Source organism: Alosa sapidissima, chromosome 4, assembly GCF_018492685.1.
Source record: "Alosa sapidissima isolate fAloSap1 chromosome 4, fAloSap1.pri, whole genome shotgun sequence".
In the NCBI taxonomy this organism is placed as follows: Eukaryota; Metazoa; Chordata; class Actinopteri; order Clupeiformes; family Clupeidae; genus Alosa; species Alosa sapidissima.
Window position 1 is genome coordinate 27,446,523 of NC_055960.1, and position 23,542 is coordinate 27,470,064.

General features: G+C 40.6%; 2 protein-coding genes across 12 annotated transcripts in view; both read left to right on the forward strand.

Moving 5' to 3' along the window:
- Nucleotides 1-452: 452 nt before the first annotated feature.
- Nucleotides 453-19,598, forward strand: LOC121707856 (tubby-related protein 1-like). 3 transcript variants are annotated; one of them, XM_042090731.1, is made up of 15 exons: nucleotides 453-568; nucleotides 1,567-1,649; nucleotides 3,249-3,285; nucleotides 7,806-7,926; nucleotides 8,136-8,252; nucleotides 8,508-8,642; nucleotides 12,511-12,615; nucleotides 12,808-12,987; nucleotides 13,112-13,188; nucleotides 14,275-14,442; nucleotides 16,329-16,444; nucleotides 16,766-16,874; nucleotides 17,640-17,738; nucleotides 18,142-18,313; nucleotides 18,723-19,598. In XM_042090731.1, exons 2-15 carry the CDS (start codon nucleotides 1,603-1,605, stop codon nucleotides 18,854-18,856), a joined length of 1,617 nt encoding a protein of 538 aa, XP_041946665.1. In that variant the 5' UTR covers nucleotides 453-568; nucleotides 1,567-1,602; the 3' UTR covers nucleotides 18,857-19,598. The 3 variants fall into 3 exon arrangements, with proteins under 3 accessions (XP_041946665.1, XP_041946666.1, XP_041946667.1); XM_042090732.1 differs by having other exon boundaries at nucleotides 16,332-16,444; XM_042090733.1 differs by lacking the exons at nucleotides 453-568; nucleotides 1,567-1,649; nucleotides 3,249-3,285 and adding an exon at nucleotides 4,108-4,219.
- Nucleotides 19,599-21,386: 1,788 nt separating this feature from the next.
- tead3b (TEA domain family member 3 b) overlaps nucleotides 21,387-23,542 on the forward strand; it is a 54,141-nt gene continuing 51,985 nt past the window's right edge. For 4 of the 9 annotated variants that reach the window (XM_042088093.1, XM_042088096.1, XM_042088095.1 and 1 more), the window contains exons 1-2: nucleotides 21,547-21,552; nucleotides 21,950-22,017. The gene's annotated coding sequence lies outside the window, so the exon portion shown is untranslated. Of the gene's footprint in view, nucleotides 21,553-21,875; nucleotides 22,018-23,542 lie in introns of all 9 variants that reach the window. The other 5 variants (XM_042088087.1, XM_042088089.1, XM_042088091.1 and 2 more) reach the window with 3 other exon arrangements.

Sequence of the window (23,542 nt, forward strand, 5' to 3'; positions counted from 1 at the left end):
TGTAACAATTTATTAATAGATAACCATTCCTCTGCAAAGAAATATATTTCTTCTATCAGAATGGTTGCCAAGCAATGCAGAGACACAGCAACTGTAACTAGTGGCGCAGTGATGTAGAATGAAATGCAGTCACCTTGGAGAGTTGTGCTTCAGAACCGGATTTTATGTGTAGCCAAGGAACACAAAAACTCCACTAATTAGCAAGATTGCAGATGGTCACCACATTAGTGCTTAGCACCCTGAGGTGAAAGGTCATTCACATTTCCACCTCGAAGGAAAGGTAGGAAGGCGAGGAAACCAGCACTTATGCTGCCCGGCAATGGTCTAAATCCTATTATGAAAGGAGACGAGGGGGGCGGGGGGCAGTGTGTAAGCTATGTTGAGTGTATCTGTAAGCTCGCCCATGTTGTCTACTGGGAGCGTAGACTATTTATAAGCTCACCCATGCTGGTGTCTGAGAGCATGTCTCTGAACCCGTCCACGCTGTTGAGTGGGAGTCTCGGGTTTCTATTGACTGTATGGTCCTCTTGGCCATAGTAGCCGTTTCTCTGGAAGCAAGGATCCACAGGTAGGGACATAGCTGCACAGCTCATAGGAAGGTACTGGCAAGGGAGGAAATTATACTTTGTACAGTCAACCAGGTCATGTTTGTGCTTTAGTCTGCGTATGTGTATGCTGTGTGTGTGTGTGTGTGTGTGTGTGTGTGTGTGTGTGTGTGTGTATGTGTATGTGTGTGTGTCGGTGTGGGTGTGAGTGTGTGTGTGTGTGTGTGTGTGGGGGGGGGGGGGGGGTGTTGCTTACTGTAGTAAGGAGTATTTTGTATACTGCATTACCATAAACATTTTTTTTAAAGATTTAAAAGATTTCAAGATTTTTCTTAAAGACCTGAAACATTAAACAATGAGGCATTGCTTATACAGTATGCGTTTATATCAAGAGATGTGCCATATTTAGTTTACTCTGAGACCAATTGAATTTTCATTTGATTCATATCCATCCACCAAAAAGGTGAATAAAGTAATCGATAATATTAGTAAAGTGATCCCAGACTTTGGGATGCAGGCAGCATACTGACTCTGAGTAGACAAACTCAAATGTTCTGTGTGCATTCCGAATTCTGCTGGATCCTGAACATGTGAAAACAATTAATCTCAGACATACCTATAATTATTATTATTATTAGTAGTAGTATGTTATGCGCCACGGCTGGGGCCATTATTATATCATTGTTAACCACTGTCCTTGTAATGTTGTCATGTCACTTTGGAAAAAGTCTCTGCTAAATACCATATGAAATGACCACACAAATGACCTTGTGAAGATCATTGTATGCACGTGCCCTGCCCTGTTCAGTGTGTCCTCATTAACCCCACATGTTGATGAGGTGGCATGTTCTTAATTATTTCACCTTACACTCTGTTATTAAGGTATGTTTTTGTGAATTACTGTATATGGTAGAATTAGAGTATTGAGGATCATTTGTCACAATTTGACTTTGAATTTGGCATCCCAAACAACTCTTGCAGCTGCTCATGAACAGAATGTCTCTTTCCATCTCCTCACCAGTTAGAGTACACCTGGTTAATTCTCTACAGTTCGCAGATGCCTCTCCAAAAGGATATTCTCACAGAGGTCTGGACAGAAGACAGGTGAGCATCGCCTCATGTCAAGACAAGTTCATTTTCATGTCTGAGATACTGTAGAGGTCATAGCCCAGTGTCCTAGTGCCTTTCCTGAGGATTGCAAACTGCCTAAATTCAAATAAATAAGCCAAACCCAGGGGTTGGCTGTGTGTCCCTCAACTGTTGTTACCGAGCGTTCACGCTTTTAGCGTCAGCTATAAATATGTGGCCTGGTTTCCATAGTGCAAAGGCGGGCGCCGGCACTAAACCAATCAGAGGTGGGGAAAGTTGTATAGTTAGTAACGGCGATTAGGTGCACAGCTCAGTGCTGGGTGATATTCAAGGGCCTGCCTGGCCTTGTAACAGCTTACTGACCCACTTCAGCTCCTCGAGGAACAGACAAGAGGGCCCATGGCAGGCATGATTAAGCAGAACCACACAAACACACACTATTGCATGTAATGCCCAATGCTACCAGAGAAACCAGTCATTCTGGAAGCATGGGAAATAAACAGGAAAGACTTGCAAGTATTATAGGAGAGTTGGAACAAGGAAGAATCCTTCTCGGTCTCATGAGAGCTATTAGACTGTAACAGCCCATGACGTATTTCAGTGGGCCAGTGTGTCATAAGACAATTAAGCCAGTGCATAGGGTACAAAACTGATGCCATCATGTTCCTTTCTAGAGGTTTTAGTTTGATTAGAAACTATTTGGGATTATTGTACATCTCCATAGTTTCTTTCCATTCTTAAAGCAGTTCATAACAGGTAACAACATAATGATACTTTACTTCAATTTAAGGTTTCAGACAAGGTGTTGTCAAACAATGAATGAAAGTGTTTACACTTTGTGGTAAAGGCACAATCCAACAACTGTTGGTACTGGCACACTGCCACTGTATATGAGCTCTGAGTGTGTGTCTACTCATGTGGTGATTAAAAATGTAGTTTTCAACATGGCCATCTGTTTTCAACATATTTCTCCTCTGTTTGCTACGATGCAAAAACCAAATCAGAATCAGAATCAGCTTTATTGGCCAGGTTTGCGTAAACAAACAAGGAATTTGACTCTGGTTAATCTTTGCTCTCAAAATACAACACTCACTTAATACACTTAACATATACGAATAAAGAATAAAAAACATTAAACATTAAGCGGAACATTAAGCGGAACAGTAAGAATGGAATGAAGAGCAGTAGAATATGGCTATGTATAAGTATAATTACAGTATGTACATAATATGCAATAAATAGAACATTATGGGTGGGATAGGGCAGTGCAAGTTGTTCCTGTCAAGGTTGCCATGGTCGTGGACACCTCAACAGGCAAGATACAATATAGTTGAAAGAGAGGGTAGGAATAGTACAATTTAAGAATAGATTTAAATATGAATATAGTGCAAGGCAGTTCAGTGCAATGATAATGTCTTAATAACAATGTGAGGTACCGGTAGATGGGCATGTTGATAGACTTTGTTCAGTGTGGGTGGAGACTAATTCTGGGTGTTCAACAGAGTGCAAATGATGACATCATAATGTAGACTTCCATGATGTACCTCACAGATAGAGTGGAGATGAAATCACTGCTGTTTAACCTCCATGATTGCATTTTTTTCAAATTTTCAGGCAAGATGGTGCACACATCCAGAAGAAAGAGCAACAGGTGATTCTTTCAAAACACAGCCTTTTCTCGATCTGTCAGCGTAACACTTTGGTCTTCATGACGTGGACACATTTGTGGAGTGGTCATTTTGGGTTCTACATGTGGGATTCTTAGAGCAGTGTTTTTTTCAGAGTGTGGTCCGGGTACCACTGGTGGTCCGCAAGCTATCCCAAGTGGTCCGCAAGCAGACGTGGTAAAATATAATAAAGATGAGTTGTTTACAATATTGAACCAACTTGTATGTAAATCCAAACAGTTCTGCAACACTGCCTATGTTAGCTATGCCAGTTTAAGTTATATGAATCCTCTGACACAATAGGCAAGGTGAAAAGACAATAAGCAAGATGGTTCATTGAGTAGGCCTATTGTGTAATGTGCTGTTGAAGTAGGTCTACTCTTTTTTTAAGCTAGGTGGTCCATGTTTTTTTTTTTTTATTGGTTAAGTGGTCCTTGGTCTGAAAAAGTTTGAGAAACACTATCCTAGAGTACCATTGTCAGTGTTGGCCATTTGTTTTTGTTTATTAGCTAGTCTGGTTCAGATAGGTGATCAGCTATCCAGTATCTCTCATATAGTATGAGTCATGTTGATACAGGGATTGGTCCTGGCAAGAGGGGTATTTTACCCCTGGATGAAGCTCCCTGTTGACAGGGGAAAGGTGTCTCTTCACCCTTCTCCTACCCCCCCATCTTGGTTCCTCCTGCTGACGTGTCCGCCCAACAGATGGCTTTACGTGCTAATCCTATTAGGAACTTTCTGCTGATGGTGATTCATTGAGTGAAGCTTTTATACTTTCTCATTACTCCAGTCCAGGCTAGCTCGTTTCAAGGCTCTGGGGCTATACAGTGCTCTGTTTTCCATGTTTTTTGGTGAATTGGACGATAAATCACACAGTTTTGCTCACGTTGACCAGGCCTGACCATGTCTACAGAGAAGGTAAAGTCTCTGCGGTATCTGGGTCATGGGGCTGGGATAAGGTAAACACGACTGGCTCAGGCTCTGAGTATTGTATTGTATCTATTTAGATGAAAAACAGTGTTACAAAAAATCATATTTTATGTTTTAGTATTTTAAGTTGTGGGATTTGTGTAGTTTTGTGTAGTTTGTTTTGGTCCAAATATTTTAATATGTTGATGACAGAACAGCTGCCTTGTGTGTCATAGAGTAATTTCTGGTTCCTCCAAACCATCTTTTTAGTCTACTTGACCGTTGTCTTTGTTGTTATTGTTGGTGTAGACACAAATATAGCTGATTGCTCAGAGTCCTGATGGCTGCATATGAGAATTGTGAATGGTGTGGTACAATAGACATGCAGTGCTCTAAGAGCTTATGTAAATGATGGATTGGTATGACGTGTCCTAGAGGTAGGAGGTGATGCAAAGGAAATAATATCTCTTAAAGGAAAGCAAGCTGTTGTTTTAAGTAGCATTATACAGCTCTGGAAAAAATTAAGAGACCACTGCAAATCTGACAGTCAACTCATTCAAATGTCACTCAGCAACCATAGGATGACATCAGAAACATTTGCAGTGGTCTTTTAATGCAATGTTTTACTTTACTTCCAAGTTGCCATTTACCCATTGCATGTCATGGCTTGGGTTATCTGTTGCGTGGCATGCTGGTGTGTTGTAACATTCTAGAAAGTGGTAGCGTTTTGCCCACAGATGCTTAAGTGCCAATGGATCCCAGTGATTTAAGATACAGGTTACAACACAGTCCTGCTCAATGGCTAATTGCTGAAAGGTTACAAAGCATTCAGTGTTTTAGTTTCACTGAAAGAATATGTCTACCAAAAGTGTCTAATAGGACTGGTAAGATGTTTATTAAAGTGCGGCCACCTGTGGAAAAACACCTATGTCACTGGAATGGCAAATACGCCAACCTTGCTTTGCTCATAGTTACACACACACCCCATCACACTGAGATTCTTTGTTAACTGTTATCACTGACCTTTAGCTAATCAACTGCAGTGTCTGACATAGGTTAGCAGCGGAGTAGCTACGGACAGGGCTGTGTCCTCAGGAGTTAGCAGAGGAGTAGCTAGGAACAGGTTAGGGTTAGGTTAGGTTAGCTTAGGCTTAGGGTTAGGGTCAGGGTCTTGGAACATAGGGCTGTGGGAACATAGGCACGCTCCCATGTCTTCAGGAGTAGGCCAATGGGTCGCAGTCACTGCCACAGTCCAGACCCCAGTCAAGGCTATTAAGAGCTCTGCAGCGATGATAATTGGATGATGGCTGTCACATGAGAATTGCTGCTTAGCCAAGCGAGTAGCCAAGGCATTGTGCCGACTGCATTGATCTACTGCCCCTGTGTCAAAGGGTGTTCACAGGTTGAGGGTAGTTGGAGACAGCTTTACTATGAGAATGGGAATGTAGTTGACAAAGAGGTTTCTTGCAATCAAGGGACCACTGGGTTCTTACTCATTTTGTGTATACCACAAGACTGTATCTGTGTCAATATTTTAGTCTTGTGGAAAAAAATATTCACACACACTGCACCTTTAGTTACTAGTGTTAAATAGGACCATTCCTGTGTTCCCAGGATCCTATGAGTAATTGGGGTACATAGGACCCTTGGAACATATGTGTAACATTCAATTTATTGTTAGATTACACCTGTTCCATGGTTGGGCAAGGGGTGATGAGAAGAATTCTATGTGCAATGAGCCAACAGAAATCAATGGGATTTTACAAAATGGCAAATAAAACACGACAGAAACTGTATTTCGCTACACTACTTGTTTTGGAACATCAACGAACACCACTAATCACTCAGTGAGTTGCACAGTTTTGAAAACGAATGTTCAGAGTTGTTTTAAGGACATGTTTGTGCATGCCTGTAGCCAGCCACTCTGAAGCAGTCAAAGGCGTTTCTAAACGAATCACAAAGTCGAGACAGGACCCATCGTCAACATTTCTGTGTCCACCACTCTAGTTCCCTAGAGTGATAGTGCCCTATTAAATTGAACAAGCCATGTGGTTATTCAGCATGTGAGTAAGAAGTCATCACCCTCAAGTCATCGAATAAGTACGTCAAGATGTGCAGTGACTAGCATCATTAGGAAATACCTACAGTGTCATCAGACAGGACAGAGTGGGGAAATAACTAAAAACATAAATACATCTTATAAAATGTTCACTGATTTAGATGTGTACTGAGACACAACAGCATACAGACAAACAGCAGGCTACCCCTTAGCAGCATAGCTGTATTTAGTTCACCTGCCACCTCATAAAACACAAGACTACTCAGAATCCAGTTATTATTCAAAACAGTAGGTTGGTGTCAAGGCACCAGCAGCTATACAATACAAAGAAAAAGAAACATCTGGATTGATTCAGAAACAGGTGAGAGAGATTGAGTGAGGGAAAATATTTTTGAGTCGTTAACACATTGTTGTTTCATGTTAGCAGAAGACAGAGGTGAGCAGGCATATATGACACAGCAATAGTTTTGTGAGTAATTCAGTCAGTATGAGAGAATAATTCAGTTAGCAAGGAATAACAAACCAGATAGACTTGGACTCTGGGCAGGTTTTTATCAGACCCGTGTGATCTGTTTCAGGAAAAATCGATGATTTGTTCCACAGTCTATCCAGTCCATACAGTTCATCAAGATCTATGAACGTAGAGTTATGTCCTTGTATCACTTCTGCAGTATCTACATTCATATATATTCAACTTTGCATAGTTGTTCCCATAAATATACTTCCTTCTGCTTGAAACATAGGGGCTGTCCTTGAAAATCTATATGACAAGAAAGCCAAGCTTGTTCTGGGTGCACATGTTTTCCATCCCATATCGAAAATGTTTTTAGTCAGTTGGTCATGCAATGTCATCAGAGGTGACTCACAGGAAATGAACACTCTGATAAACCATTGCAACATTCCTGTGCGGTCCTCTGTATTAACCACACAGGGGCGCGTTTTCCAAAACCATAGTTGCTAACTAAGTTAGCAAGTTAACTAAGTTAAGTCAGATGTGGGGCAGGTTAAATAAGACAGTCACACTCACTGCAGAGTCTTCTCACTACAGTCAGCTGTTGAGGATCTGCTAGAGTACTATGAAGGTTTACATGACATAATGTGTTCCACAAAATCTTCAAAATATGAACAGTGGGGGGAAAGGATTTTAATAACTATAACTAAAGGACAATAATAACTATAAATATATTTATACTCTATAAATTCAACTTTCTTGTCAAATACTGTTAATGGCACTTTGACTATATATCATCATTGGGTATTGACTGTATTTGATGACTAGATTCAAAGCATGACACGGATATGTCCCTCCAATGATACATTAAAAAATACAACTATAAGTGCTTGACTGCTCTGAACATTTTTTGCTCACATATTTATTGTATTCTTCTTGCTTTCCATTTGGATATTACGTGGTAAGTTTTTTAATAAGTGTTCCTTTTGAAGATCCTTGTCATTTGTGTGGTGTACTCTTACTGTATCTCTGGCCCTCATTCGTGTCTCTGTTTATGTGAAGCCCCTGACTTCGCCTGTGTCTAGAAGCCCAAGAAGAAGAAGTCTGAGTCTGTGCCTACTGAGTCCAATGGGACTGAAGCCAAACCCAAGAAGACAAAGAGCAAGAAGAATGGAGAGCTCTCTGCAGAGAGTCCAGCCATCCAGAGTAAGCAGGACTTCCCCAAGACACCCAATGCCTGTTTGTTTGCCTGTTCAGGCTTTTATTAGTTGAAATAATCAAAAGTGAGGATTAGCAATGGGCAGCAAGGCAGTCTGGATGACCAGACCATATGAAATCAGCTCATAACATTAGTTGACTTATTTGTTGCAGTAATAATAAAAATCTGTGCTTTTACTTTTTTGTCTTTCAAAAAGATGGAGAGAAAGTAAAGAAAAAGAAGCCAGAGAAAGACAAGGAGAAGGGTAAAGAAGATACTAAAGAAAAGACAGAACCAAAAAAGAAACCAAAGAGTGCACCAAAGAAGAAAAAAAGTAAGACGTCACTTCCCACCCATGTGCAGATGATTCTACAGCATTTGTCTCTGTGGGCACATTAAAGGATGATAAAATAAATTTCTTATTAGCATGGTATCAATCTTGACCCATGATATTTTGCCAAACAAAGGGCAAATATTGAAACATGCTGTTATACACACATATAGTATGTTAGTTACATAGTTATAAGATATAGTCATGTAGTTATACATATGAGTTAGGTACCTCGTGACTGTTGGTCTTGGTAAGCAGGTGTATCCGATGATGATGATGATGATGACAGTGATGAAGAGGAAGAGGACACTCCTCAGAAGAAGACCAAGAAAAAGACTTCAAAGGACACTGAGAAGAACTCTAAGGACAAGGAGAAGAAGTCTAAATCAAAAGGTGGGCTCAGGATTCCAGTTCTGTTTTGAGAGTTTTAAAGGAAAAGAGTGTGTTTTTATACACTTGGTATTGCACTACTGGTATTGTACCAGTATGCTGGAAATATTACCTTTTTGTCACTTTTCAATGCACTGGTTACCATTTGAACATTATTTTCCAATGTGCAGAGCAGTCTGATAGGTTTCATAATTGAGTAATTGATACTTGCAATGTATTAACAAAAACAGCATTTGTAGTTTGTAGGGACTTTTTATGAAGGGGAACCCTAGCAATGCTTCCCCAGTTATTGTCAGTCAGATCAGACATGCCACCACTCAGCGTTCTCCATAGCCTGTGAGAAGACATAATCACAGCCAAGTCTCCGTTGAGAGGCAGTCGCTGCCTGTCTGTCTCTCTGGCATCTGGCACAAAGTCAGTCCCTGTCATCTCTTGGCTCTGACACTCTCTGTGCATCAAAGCCTCATCAGATGTGTTGTCCCGTCACGCTCCCCCTTTCCCTCCCTCCATCTCTCTCTCTTTCTCTTTACCTCCCTTAGTCTCTCTCTCCCTCCCTCCCTCTCTTTGTCCTCCTGCCTCTCTCTCTCTCTCTCTCTCTCTCTCCCTCCCTCACCGTTTCTCTCCCTCTCATTCTCCCTCACCTTTCATCTGGTTTCCCTTTCCCTCCCCTCCTGTCTGTGGAGTGGCTGGCTTTCTGGGTCAGACTGCGCTAGTTAACGTAATAAGATTAGGCCACTGATTTTATTGTGTAATGAATAGTGGGGTGTAAAGACCGACAAACAGTCATGGCTTCAGCACGTCGCTTAGTAATCACTTCCAAAGTAATGAACAGACATCCGTAAGGCTTAAAATAACTACTGCTCCACTTTAGTTTTAATTACAAATAGCTAAAGGCCTTATTTAATACCACTCGAAAGGCCAACAAGCCTTAACCTGTTGAGGAGTACGGTCACAAATATGTGATTAGAATGTTCGCAATCCGAGAGTTCCATATTATGATGCGACAATTACCCTCAGAGATTTTCCCAAGAACACTGAAACGTTCGATTTACTGAAACTGAAACAATCGTTTCCGTAGAATTCTAGAAGTAACCAGGAAAATAATTCACTCCTCAACAGGTTAATTTGCATACAAAAGTGGTAATTTACCTACAAGCAGTGGTAGCAAATTTAAGTCTTCATGTTACCATTCATTTTTATGCTGTAAGTTATTTCGGGTTTTGTAATTGTTCTTTTAAGAGTCTCTGGTAACACTCCATAATAAGGTGCCATAATAAATAGCAAACTAGTTACTAGTTAACTAGTTAACTAATTACCTAACCCTTTGTTAATATTTGTTAATTGTTACTAAAATATCTATTTGGCACAAGTTAATAGTTTTTTCATCATTAATTAAATATTAGTTGTTTGCATAAAATCTGTATGTTAATGTTTTAACAAATCTATTAACTAATATTGTATTAATATTTGTTAATAGTTAACTAAATGTCTTTTTGGAACTAATTAACAGTTATTCCTTACATCATTTAAATGTTAAATGTTTATTTACAAACTATGTGTTAATATAAAAGTTAATGACATATTATTATTTATCTAGATTTTCTGATTAGCTTTGTGGAGAATTTATGGAATTTATGGTTTATGGCTTTATGGTAGCCTGGCGAGCCGGACCCACATTAAAATGTAGGGTCTGGGCACTCACCGTTCGCAGTGCTCAGTCCGAGGGGCGGGATAATCAGTTGTCTTTCAAATTCCCTCTGCACGCAATAGGACGCAATAGGATATTTGTTTTCAAGTAGCAGGGAATTTAAGCCAAACCGTTGCGACTCTGCCATCAATCATTATGTTAAGCCCACCAAACGACTCTATACACAATTTCAATGTCCTGATTAAGTTTCGATTTCTGGAGCTCACAAGCCAACGGAGAGTTGCTAGACTAGCCCTGGCAGCAAATGTAGATTTCTCTAGATTTCTAGGCTAGCTTTATGGTCTTGTGGGGTGTATAAGGCACCCTACTGTAGTGGTTGGTTGTGTGAGAGTTTGCGCACTTCTTCTTCCACTTCATCCTTATTGGATACCTTTATGGTTGGCTGTCCTGTAATTGGTGACCCTCTGTCTAGTGTTTGAAAGTAGTATAGTCTTTGCCTTTGGAAGTACTATTTGGTTGCTGCTCGAATTTGGTGAAATTCAGGGGGTGTAACAGAGTTAGAAATGTAGTTTAGTGTTTGTATGTGATTTTCGCCGTAATTAAGCAGCTTTATTGAGATTGGTGTTTTGGAGCCCCCTTTGGAGAAACGGTATACTGCAGCTCTGCTGCTTTTTGTCCTTGTATTGTTGCCATAGCCGATCAGAAGCGGTATGCTTTGCATTGGGTAGGTTGACTGTATAAAGCACTCCTCACTGTTTTAATTTTGTAACTGTAAAATGTTGTTTACGTTGAAAACTTCGATATACCGCCCGTATTATATTACTTTACATGTATTGTTAGGATTTGGGTGCAACTTAGCAACTCAGAGAACGTTTATTAATGTTTTCATTGTGACCACGAGTTCATACACACTGAGTCTTAGGTGACTAGCTGTAAACTCCGCTAGAAACTTTCCATGCATTCAGTGTAGTTTAGCTTTGTGTGCATGGAAAGTGCAATTCAGTCTAGCAGGAAATGAATGTACATTTAGTTTAGCATTATGTTATGTATTATTATGAGTCTCAGAATATTAATTAACTGTCGTTCTGTGCACCTGAACATTATTCAGATGTTCATGCTGCAAGGTCACTCTTCACACAGTAACTGTTCTAGGCCCAGTTTCCCGATAACGACGGAGACACGCTCTTAATAAGAGGGTTTTCTGCGATTCATCTTACGATCGTTCGTTTGGTTTTTCCGACTGTTTCCCGAACATGCTCGTAGCGTGAACGCGCGTGCACTGCTCTTAAGATGCTCTTAAGGGGAGCTGTCCACGTTAATAGTTCTGAAATATCCTCTAAGTTGATGGTGATGTCAGGTGACTGCACGTCACAGCTATAGGCCTACCGTTTAAACTTCGGATCACACATTAATTCACATCAATACAAAAATAGAAACACGTTGACATCTGCATGTAAGCATTCCAAGTAGATTATATACCACACACAGACATAAATAATTATAATTATTTAAGATTAGATTGTTGCACCATGCAATAATTTTTCGCGGTGTCACTTAAGAACACGTTTAAAGATAAAGAAGTCGAGTAGGCTAAGAAAGTGAGGAAATGTGTAGGCTTAGATTTGATGAAGTACAGACTAAACCACATGTTGCTTTCTCTGCTTTTTACCTCATAGGCCTAATAAAATATAGAAAATATAGCCTTCACTTAGCAAAGATAATGGCAAACTATTCTGTCAACGTCTCGTTTCATAACTTGATTGCATTTTTGTCCGCTTTTCATCACATTATTATGACCATTAAATGTAGGCTATGCTATTTAATTTGCACGCTAAAATCTGATTAATCACAGGTAAACACAACAAAGAATGGGAACGTACGTTGGATTATGTATTCTAAGTTGTAATTCCTCTGTATGTCCTGTTGGTGACCTCAGTGAGAAGTACTGTTAAGACGCTCTTAGCCGGTAACGAGAACTCTGGAGCAATCGTAGATCTACGAGTGTTTTCACGACGCTCTTAAGCTACGATGGTTTCGGGAAACAGTCGGCAAATCTTAAGACGTTCGTAAGAGGGAATTTACTACGCTCTTAGGCTTAAGATGCTTTCAGGGAACTGGGCCTAGTCTCAGTGAACATTTTTAATCTTGTAGTGTATGGTTGTTTTTTCCTGATGTATGTCCTTCAATGTGAGTGGAAAGCATATTAACTGATGTCTGTTTCAGAGGACAAAGATTCAGACAAAGGAAAATCAAAAAGCAAGAAGAAGGAGCCAGCTTCCATGTTTCAGATAAACGGGGACAAGTCGGAAAGCAAGAGCAAGAAAAAAGGTGAGTGCTGTGACATAAAACCGGCCAGATTACATTGATAACACTCTTCTTAATTTAGTTTAAAGCAGGGAGCATGACCTTTAAAGGACATTATGCAAACTTGCATGTGGGTGAGTATCAATGCACTCTTCTGAGCTGAGCCAAGATGTGTGTAAACTTTACTGATCTGTACACTGCTGCTTGTGAAACCAGCTGCCAAGTCTGAGAGCAGCGACGAGAGTGAGCCCGAGACCAAGTCCAGTAAGACAAAAAAGAAGTCCAGCTCTAACTCCAACCCAGCGTCCATGTTCCAGACGGGAGGGGACAAGGACAAAGACAAAGCCAAGGACAAAGACAAGGACAAAGACAAGGACAAGAAGAGCAAAAAGAAAGGTGTGTTTATCTCTAGATCGTCTAGAGATGGTCCGAAGTCGTAGGCTAATGCTAACAAATGAATTCGTGTCAACCTTTTAACAGTTCATTCAGATCTGTACGTCTTTGTGTTGCTGTCTCACAGCCAAAGCAGAGGAAAGTGATGAGGAGTCGGACTCAGACAAGAAGAAGAAGAAAGGCAAAGGAAAGAAAGGAAAGAAGGCAAGATGCCACACAGCTAGATAGGGGTCTCATGTCTCTCTACAGCAAGATGCCACACAGCTACTGTAGATAGGGGTCTCATGTCTCTCTACAGCAAGATGCCACACAGCTAGATGGGGGTCTCATGTCTCTCTACAGCAAGATGCCACACAGCTAGATAGGGGTCTCATGTCTCTCTACAGCAAGATGCCACACAGCTAGATAGGGGTCTCATGTCTCTCTACAGCAAGATGCCACACAGCTACTGTAGATAGGGGTCTCATGTCTCTCTACAGCAAGATGCCACACAGCTAGATAGGGGTCTCATGTCTCTCTACAGCAAGATGCCACACAGCTAGATGGGGGTCTCATGTCTCTCTACAGCAAGATGCCACACAGCTAGATGGGGGTCTCATGTCTCTCTACAGCAAGATGCCACACAGCTAGATGGGGGTCTCATGTCTCTCTACAGCAAGATGCCACACAGCTAGATGGGGGTCTCATGTCTCTCTACAGGAAGATGCCACACAGCTAGATGGGGGTCTCATGTCTCTCTACAGCAAGATGCCACACAGCTAGATAGGGGTCTCATGTCTCTCTACAGCAAGATGCCACACAGCTAGATGGGGGTCTCATGTCTCTCTACAGCAAGATGCCACACAGCTAGATAGGGGTCTCATGTCTCTCTACAGCAAGATGCCACACAGCTAGATAGGGGTCTCATGTCTCTCTACAGCAAGATGCCACACAGCTAGATAGGGGTCTCATGTCTCTCTACAGCAAGCATTTACATGATCCTTAGTCTGTGCTCAAGTCAACATGAACTAATAATGTTTTTTTTTCTTTTTGTTATCCTCACATCATTTATATACTTTAGTAAATATTTTGTACAGTATATTATAATGTTGCACATTGACCTTACACCTTATGCACGGCAAAATAGGGGTTTAGACTGTTAACATTTTTGTGGGCTTTGAGCACACATTTTGACCAAACTACAGTAGCAAAATAGTAAAATAAGCATCCTTATTAGCTGCCAAATAGTTGTTCACTTAAGAACAGGAAGAAAACAAATGCTAACAAGCATCTTTTCTAACGGATGTCTAGGAGGAAAGAGCACCGTCTCCCATCATCGAGTTTGACAACCTGGAGGAGTTTGTACTGCAGCCAGCACAGCAAGGTGTGACGGTAAAGTGCCGCGTGACACGCGACAAACGAGGCATGGACCGTGGCTTCTACCCTACCTATTACCTCCACCTGGACAGTGAGAAGAAGGTCAGCTCAGCCAATCAGCCCAACAGATTCTGGGCCCAGTTTACTGCAGTCACATACACATACGCCTACTCTAAGCCCAAATTGCTAAAATCATATTTTGAGCCCAAACTACAGTAGTAAAATCACATGCATACCGGTACTCTGAGCCCAAACTACTAAAATCACATACATACTCTGAGTCCAAACTACTAAAATCACATACATACTCTGAGCCCATTTTAGGGGGCAGCCGTGGCCTACTGGTTAGGGCTTCGGACTTGTAACTGGAGGGTTGCCGGTTCGAACCCCGACCAGTAGGCACGGCTGAAGTGCCCTTGAGCACTGCTCCCCGAGCGCCTCTGTAGTTGCAGGCAGCTCACTGTGCCGGGATTAGTGTGTGCTTCACCTCACTGTGTGTTTTGTGTCACGACTACAATCACATAGTTGGATCCCACTCCATTGTACTGTAGTCATTCTATGATGAGACATTACTATTACACTGGCACACTGACTTTGAGACCAAACTCACATACTCCATAAGTCCATACTAATACATGGGATAGGCCCATGCAGTAGGCTACTCACATACTCTAAGTCAGGGGTGTGTAAACTTTTTGGCTCAAGAGCCACATTGGGTTTTGAAAATTGGCATTGGGACGCACAACAAACCCCCCCACACACACACACAACTACATCCACATACAAAAAATACATTATTAAAAATTAGGGCTGTCAAAAAAACTGATTAATTTCGATTAATTAATTTGAGAAAAAATAACTGATTAAAAAAATTAGTGCAGATTAATCGATTCTGTATGACCTTTGACCCCGAGTTCTAGTCAGTAAAAATTAGACTGTAAAATGAAGGAGAGAGAAGAAAACGTGATGCCTGGATCATTGATTGGAACATTTACTTTTAAAAAACGGCCTGATGGTGTTGATAAAAATAAAGTGTTGAAAATAAAGTCCTCTGTAATGTCTGCAGCAAGGAATGTGCTCTATATACATCAATGCAAAGAAATAAGTGTTGACAGTGAGGGGAGTGTTAATTTATTTTTATTGTGTCCCCTAGGTCATATCTGTGGCCTGAAATGCCTTGTATGTGAAAAAAAAAACTTCTTCCCGAAGCACTTTTGAATTTATTTCCTCAGCATATTAGGTCATATCATAGATTATTATGACAATTATTTGAAGAGTGAAAATAATAATAAAAGAGTTTTTGAAGTTAATGTCACAAATGCTGATTATTCAATGATTCATTTGAATTTAAATATTTAAAATACTTTCACAGCAAAAATTATATATGCGATTAATTTAGATGAATTAATCACAGAGTATGTAATTAATTTGATTAATTATTTTAATCGATTGACAGCCCTATTAAAAATACATTTTTTGTAGCATAATTCAGTATCAAAAGTATTTGTTTTATATTCTATTAATTGCTTAAAAATACTGCTAATTTGATGTTGTTGAACAAATGTATAAATTGTGCACTAACGTTTTTAAATTCACTTTAACGTTTTTAAATTCACTTCACGTTTATTTCTCAATTATCTTAGATCTGCTGCAAAGGAGATAACTAAGAGTAGGCTAGGCCTATCATCTCTATTTAACATGATGTTTTGACACTGACATTGTAAACATTCTCTAAGGAGAGTGAAAAGCAGTTTGCAGTAAAGCTAACCAACGTCGTCTCTATCGCAGGAAAAAAAATAGCGAGCAGCCTGATAACCAAATTACCGGTAAATGCTCGGCGGGCCGGATGAAAGTGCTTGGCGGGCCGGGCCGCAGTTTGCCCACCCCTACTCTAAGTCCATACTAATACCTGCATGGGAGAGGCCCTTGCAGTAGGCCTACTCATTTGGAGGCACTTAGCCAATACAGGGTGTCTGTGTGTTTTTCAGCAGGACTTTTTACTAGCAGGAAGGAAAAGAAAGAAAAGCACCACGTCCAACTACTTGATCTCCATCGACGCCACTGACCTCTCCCGCGGAGGGGAAAACTTTGTTGGCAAACTACGGTTAGAGGCCACATTATTGGATTAATAGATTTAACAGTGATTGAACTGTAAAATAGTCAAGGTTATTTATTTATGTTCTTCTAGAGAAATTGAGCTATCTTCTTGGGTGTTGTCTTTACTAGTAAATATACTAACACATGTTTACTTACAGAATTAGGCATACCTAATCTCAGGTCACTGAGCTCACTTTTGTGTGCACTATGAATTTCATTCCAAATCTGTTATTGTGTATGAATTCTGCTCCACTTGATCTTTAAATTATGAACCATTGTCATGGCTGTGAAAGCCTTTATCTGACCTCTGTTTTTTGTTCATCTTCAGATCCAACACCATGGGAACCAAATACACCGTGTTTGATAACGCCTTGCATCCGGACAGAGCGCTACCAGACATGTCCAATGCTCGGCAGGAGCTGGCTGGCATTATTTATGTAAGTAACTGTTTTTCAAACAACAGAAAGACTCATGAAACAGAATGTTCTTATAGCTTCATGGCCTGATGGTCACTTGTCATGTGTTCTGTTTTATACTGATGGACATATGTCATAAAAATGTCATAAATGTATAATTGGACATCATGTCCTAAGCCGTTATAGGAACATACAGTCACTAAAGTTAGTGAATATAGTGACATGATATTGAGCACAGATCATTATTACTATGCATTATAACATTATCATAGCAATTTATGACAAGTGACAGCTGCCATGACAGGTGTACAGTATGACATGCTTATCCTAGTGTTATGAAGCAGGATTTATGTAAAGTACTACCAATGAATGCACTTCAGTCAAGGCATAATTGTACACCTCCTTTAATTTCCACCTGAGGAGCTCATGTGACTCTTCCTGTGTCAGAATGAGCAAATGCACATTTTTTAACATGACATCAAGAAACATTACACTAACATTAAAATGATCAGTTTAAAGTAAAGTCATGAAGCCTAAATAAAAAGAAAATACAAATATTAGTAATATAATAATACAAATTAACAGAATAATAACAATAACCATATACTGATTAGTCCATCCAAGTCACCAAAATGGTGGACCCGGCCACTGTCTTAGTGAGTGGCCTGCCCTGCACTGAATGCCCTGTGGTGTGTGTGTGTGTGTGTGTGTGTGTGTGTGTGTGTGTGTGTGTGTGTGTGTGTGTGTGTGTGTGTGTGTGCCGTTGCCTGTGGTGTGTGCCCTCAGGAGACAAACGTGCTGGGGATGAAGGGACCCAGACGGATGACCGTCCTCATCCCCGGGATGGACAAAGATGGGGAACGAGTGCCCGTTAGACCTCGCCATGTAAGACACACACACTCAAACCTTCACACTCACTCTTCCCTAAAATCTTTCACTCACTCATTATTACTGTCATTTCTTTCCATTTAATTATATTTTGTTTATTGTTATTTATTTGTTCACTTATTCATTTATTGAGTTCCTTTTTATTACTGTTTTTAATCCAACTGTTGCTCTTACCTTGTAAAGCACAGTGGATTAAACTGATTGTTTTTACACAGAATATATCTTTTATTATCATACAAAGGTCAACGTTTGTCTGTCAGTTTACTTTGTGTGTACTCAGTGGCTTGAAGCTCAACATGACTAAGCTTTTTCTGTTCCTTAACTTCAGAATAGCATGACTAAGCTTTCTGTGTTGACCTCAGGATAGTACAACCGAAATATCTGTCTCCCTCATTTGCAGGACAACGACGGCCTTCTGATCCGACACCAGAACCGGAACGTGGATAACCTGATTGAACTCCACAACAAGACGCCAGTCTGGAATGAGGAGACGGCTTCTCACGTTCTCAACTTTAACGGCCGTGTCACTCAGGCCTCCATCAAGAACTTCCAGATCGTCCACAATAAAGACCGTAAGGACCGTTTCATACACGCATACATATCTCCATATGTTATCTATAGCCTGACAACATTTATCATGCCATTTAAACATATTCTATGAGAGGATTTCTGTATACTGTATACAGAATACTGATGATCTATGTTAGTGTAACTGTTTCCTGAGGATTAAATGTATGATCTCATATTAGCAACACCACATGTTTACTCTATAGTACATAATGCATTTGATGCTGTAGAATCTATTCTCTAAATACTCATGTTTATGTGTTGTTGTTTGCTTATTTTAAACGTGCAAAAGTCTCCTGAGAATTGAGCCTAAAGAGTTAGCATTGTGGGTTTTCTACAGAACATAATCCTTTAATTACTATTGTACCGTGCAGAAGTGAATCATGGTTGATGACTTATGTGTTCCTTTGCTAGTGGACTACATTGTGATGCAGTTTGGGAGGGTGGCGGACGATGCCTTCACGCTGGACTATAACTATCCACTCTGTGCAGTACAGGCCTTTGCCATCGCGCTCTCCAGCTTTGACGGTAAAATAGGCTGTGAGTGAACGGGGTGCCCACACAGTCTCCAGTCCCGTGCACTCACATAGCTAACCACGAACTCACTCAGCAGTAGAAGAACCCTTCGAAACTCTGTCTGCATCAAGATCCACCTAATGAATGAGACGAGCCACTGGTGGCCCCTAGTGGACATGAGTGGACATGCTCATTCCTTTCCCCCCCCACGTGGAGGAATGGGAAGAAATGCAGGACTGCTGCTGGTTATGTCCAACCAGTAAATGCACCGTTCCAGTGTCTGGGGCTGCTAAGGGAAATTGCAGTGGCATAGAATTGCGTGAATGCTGGACTGAGTTGCCTATGCTGATGTCAGCTGGAGTTTTTGCAGTCTTTCATCATTTCTATGCACCTACTTGAGATGATATTTGGTTTATTCTGACAAATCTAACTTCTTTCAGTAAACCATTTATGACACTGCAAAGACACTGAGATGTATTTCTTCTATGTGTAGTGCATGGATATCTCACTGCATTATGGTTCATTATTGTAAGGTCACTATCAGTTGATCTGTTTTATGAGAAGCATGTGTCTTTATTTTCACAATTCGATCGTATCTGTTTTTATTCTATGTTTATGCTTGTGTTTGAAAATGTATTCCTTTGGTTAGAAGATGTGTGTGTGTGTGTGTGTGTGTGTGTGTGCGCGCGCGCGCGCCTGTGTGTGTTCATGCATGCATGTGTGTCTGTGTATAATCTGTGCAAAGTGGACTAATTGTTAGTTGACTAATGAATACCCATTTCCCTGGTTGTTAAGGCCTACACTCTGCCATGTAACAGAAGGCACTGTTTGTCTGTGTGTGAACACAACTGGGGGCAGATGTTTCCTTACTCTTCTCTGTCTTGTCATCCAGGGAACAGCTGATTGAGAACTGAGTAGAGTAGTGTTGTAGTGACCAAGTGTTTGATTTTGTCCTGTCACTGGCCTTTTGTATGAGCATATGTTACATTTGGATTCTTTTGTCATGACTTTGCAAGATGCAGATATGTGAGTGCTATTACTGACCGTTACCCTTTGATCTCAGCTTGACAGTGTAGTAAGTAAACCCATATTCTTGAGGTCAGATTTGTCACATTGCATGTGGTAGGAAAATGTAAATGGTAAATAGTAATTACTGTAGGAAAGGTAGTAGGATTCAACATGAGCATTCCAAAATGCATTCAAAACATTTGCAAAATAAAAATGCAAATATATTGGTGCTAATTGGAAGGTCTGGACTATGATTTGGTGTTCACAATGTAATATGCAAAATAATTGGCTTTCGCAATGCCAATATATCACAGAAAATCTTAATTTAAAATCATACACCCAGAGAACAAAACGATTTTTTGTTGATGGGTTTATGCGTTTCTATCCAGATGCAAGCCTTCTACAGGCCCATTTCTTTAAAATAAAAAAATAAATAAACGAAAAATGCCACATTTGTCCCACGTTGACCACGTTTTGGCGGGCTCAGGTGCTCAAGGATGAGCCGAAGATGAAAAACCAGTTCGGTGTCTCGTGCCATAAAGCGCAGAGTGCACCGCCTCAACCTGCTCTGGTAGTTGTCCCAACTCGCAGACGCGCTGCAGGTTGACACGAGAAAATGACTCCAGGCCTGTGCTAGACCCAGGTGGGCCTCAACTCTCTATGTTGCACCTGGAGCAATATTAAATATTTCACGGTCTGTTCATGGCCTCTAGTCTTCTCCGAACTCCTCAAGCATGAGCGGATTGTAGCCTATACTGTTATCGCTTTGTCTGACCCCCAGACGGTGCTGTTGGCATTCTTGAAGTAGGCGCTCAAGGATGTGGACACGGGGGGAGAGTGCTCATGAAAAGTAGCGCTCACAGAGAATGATCATTATAATTTAGGCTCTTTTCCAAAGTATTACATCACAGCGCTGGGCTCCTTCGTTCCCTTGAGACGGAGTGGTGTTGAGATGGTTTCAGTGTTCGCGCTCACTGCTGTGGAATGTGGAGAAATTCTTCATGAATTCCATAACAATGAACTCCTTTAGACACTGGAATCCGAGACAACTTAATGTCGTGCATTGACTTTTTGAATTGCTTAGTCTAATTATGACCTTTGTTAAAGATTTAGAATCCTGTTCTACGTTTTGTTTACGTTTTGACGATTAATGGCATAGGCTAGCCTACTGCAATTCATAGATGTAGCCTAGGCCTACATATAAAATTGTATTGGTGAGAAAACAGTGTAGCCTACATTTATTAAAATAGTTGCACATTATTGTCACAACCTCGTTGTGAACCCAACATGTTAGCAGAAGTTTATTTGCAGAATATAGCAATATTTTCATATCATCATACCAATATCAGTTTTCAATGCATACTTAAAGGTAACAGATATGCCTAACCACAAACCATAAATATTTTTGCAAGACACTTCGTTACAGTTTACTGTACTGTACGTGCAGCATTCCAAATTGTGGGGGTGGGGATTTTGGAGAAGTCTCTGCCCCCAACTTTGTCGATTGACGCTCAGCAATGGCTCCTCCTTGAAACTTTTTTTCCCTTCGTTTTCAGTGAAGTGCGTTGATTTCATACCAAACTCATACTTTGCATTCCACCTTTACTGTCAAACCAGGAGAAATATTACCGACAGCAAAATCGCGCCAGAAATATAAGTTTTAGAAATAAGGTTACCTCTAGATGACTACTCGGTAGAGTTAATCTATAACTGAAATAAGGTAAGTGTTTGTGTATTCGCCACTCTCTTTGTCCAGTGCGTTGAAGTTTTCACGCTGCTCGTCTGAAGTTTTCAGATCTTTGTCATATTTTGCATTTTTCCTCGGAACTCCCCGTGCAGGGAGGGATAGTGAAAAGAATAGCAGTTTGATGAGCTATATTCTGTGAGCCTGACTTAGACCAGGACTCTCTCGGTGTACCTACGGAACATTTAGGCACAGAAAGATTCAAGTTAATTTATATAAACTTGCAACATTCCGTGTTTGTAAAGTGCCTAGTGTTGACGCCCGGATTGTCGAACATGTATCTTTATTTTGTTGTGCAGCCACATAGGTCTGGCCCTCAAAGTTCCCAGAAACTTATTTTGGGAATAAAACAAGAAGTTTTGGTTTGTGACAGCAAGAGAAAGCGGGACAAGACGCAGACAGGGATACTTTCACCCCACGACTCCCCAAGCGCGCTAAAAGGTAAGCGCTCACGATTTGTCAAAAAAGTGTTGATTTGTTTCTACGATTTGTCAAAAAAGTGTTGATTTGTTTCTTGTATATCTGTGTTCACTTTCTTATCTATGTTTTCTATCTCAGTTTTCTGCAAATCCCCGGCAAACGCCCGCATTTATTGAACACATCCCAGACATTAGATTTTTAAATATATTTTGCCCTATTATTTAGACATTTTAATACGATCTTGACTGATTTAGGAAGGATTTTTTGAAAGAATAATGAAAATGAACCATGGTTTTAAATCCAGATTAACGTAGAAAGAACGATCACAGTTTTAGTCTCTGTACCATATTTCTATGGTAAACATTTTGATTGCGCAGAAGATGTAGGCCTATTTATATAGATAGGCTACTCCTTGTCAATCTTAATGAATACCTAAATGTTTGGCACAGCATGTAGGCAAAAAAAACCCTTTCTGTTTACTCTATGTACTCTATTCTATAATATTTTCTGATGAAATTAAATATGATGTTTTGTTATTTCCCACTTCTAGCACGATTTATACCAGGTAGAACTGTAATTTAAATATGAATACAGTTTTAGTTTATTTTGAACTACATTAACTGCATTAATAGAATGATACAAGTTCTGTGACATAGGGTTTGGTTCTTTCATATTCTGAAACTCCAAATGCATTTGAATAATCTAAATGTCTAATGGGGGTGGGGGTGTATGGTGTAGAAATGTAGACGTTTTCATATGCACAACTGTTTGTGTAATTATTTATTTTATACATTGAATTAGTTTGTGTGTGTGTGTGTGTGTGTGTGTGTGTGTGTGTGTGTGTGTGCGTGCGTGGTGAAACCTCGCTCCCTGGTTGAGCTGGGGAGACAGGATATTCCTGTTTAAATCACTGCAGTAGCTGCCACTGCCTCTCTGCTTGCCTGGCCCTGGTATCTGACAGCAGTCTAAAGCAACCCCAAACTTACCTGTGCTCTGATGGTTAAGGGCAGAATGCCGCCCTGCAGGTTAGGCAAGGTGTGAGCTATCCAAAAGACAGACTCTCACCACTCAGAGATGTAAACTCTGGACTGACAGCCTTGACGATAACAACTCCCCCCCACCCCCATTGTTAGTCTAATTGTATCCAGTAAATGTGTGCCTGGCCATTTTGGTTTCATCAGACGGACATGGGTCCGCAAACTTTTCTGTGTGATGCTGTCTTATGCTCAAGAGCACAGACACACGGTCCCAAGTGTGCTTCACATCTCACAGTGCTAGATGCAAAGCTCTCGTGGCCCTCTTTAACACTACAGTGCGGAATCCACTGTGTATTAGGATGGTGGTGAAATCCTCCCAAACTACCTTTGGGGAGAAAGAAACATGTGGGCCTTCAGCTCGTCTGATGCACTTCATGATTAACTACTTGTGTGTGTGTGTGTGTCTGTGTGTGTGTGTGTGTGTGTGTGTGTGTGTGTGTGTGTGTGTGTGTGTGTGTGTGTTGATTTGTGTGGAAATACATAGCATTCAATCTGCATGCTTAAGCAGC

What these genes read in the sequence shown, in the direction of transcription:
- LOC121707856 (XM_042090731.1), top strand. Translation starts at nt 1,603, where the DNA reads ATGCCTCTCCAAAAGGATATTCTCACAGAGGTCTGGACAGAAGACAG. An exon ending in TCCAGAAGAAAGAGCAACAG is followed by an intron (nt 3,286 to 7,805) that starts GTGATTCTTTCA and finishes GCCTGTGTCTAG; the next exon opens with AAGCCCAAGAAGAAGAAGTC. An exon ending in GATCGTCCACAATAAAGACC is followed by an intron (nt 18,314 to 18,722) that starts GTAAGGACCGTT and finishes TTCCTTTGCTAG; the next exon opens with TGGACTACATTGTGATGCAG.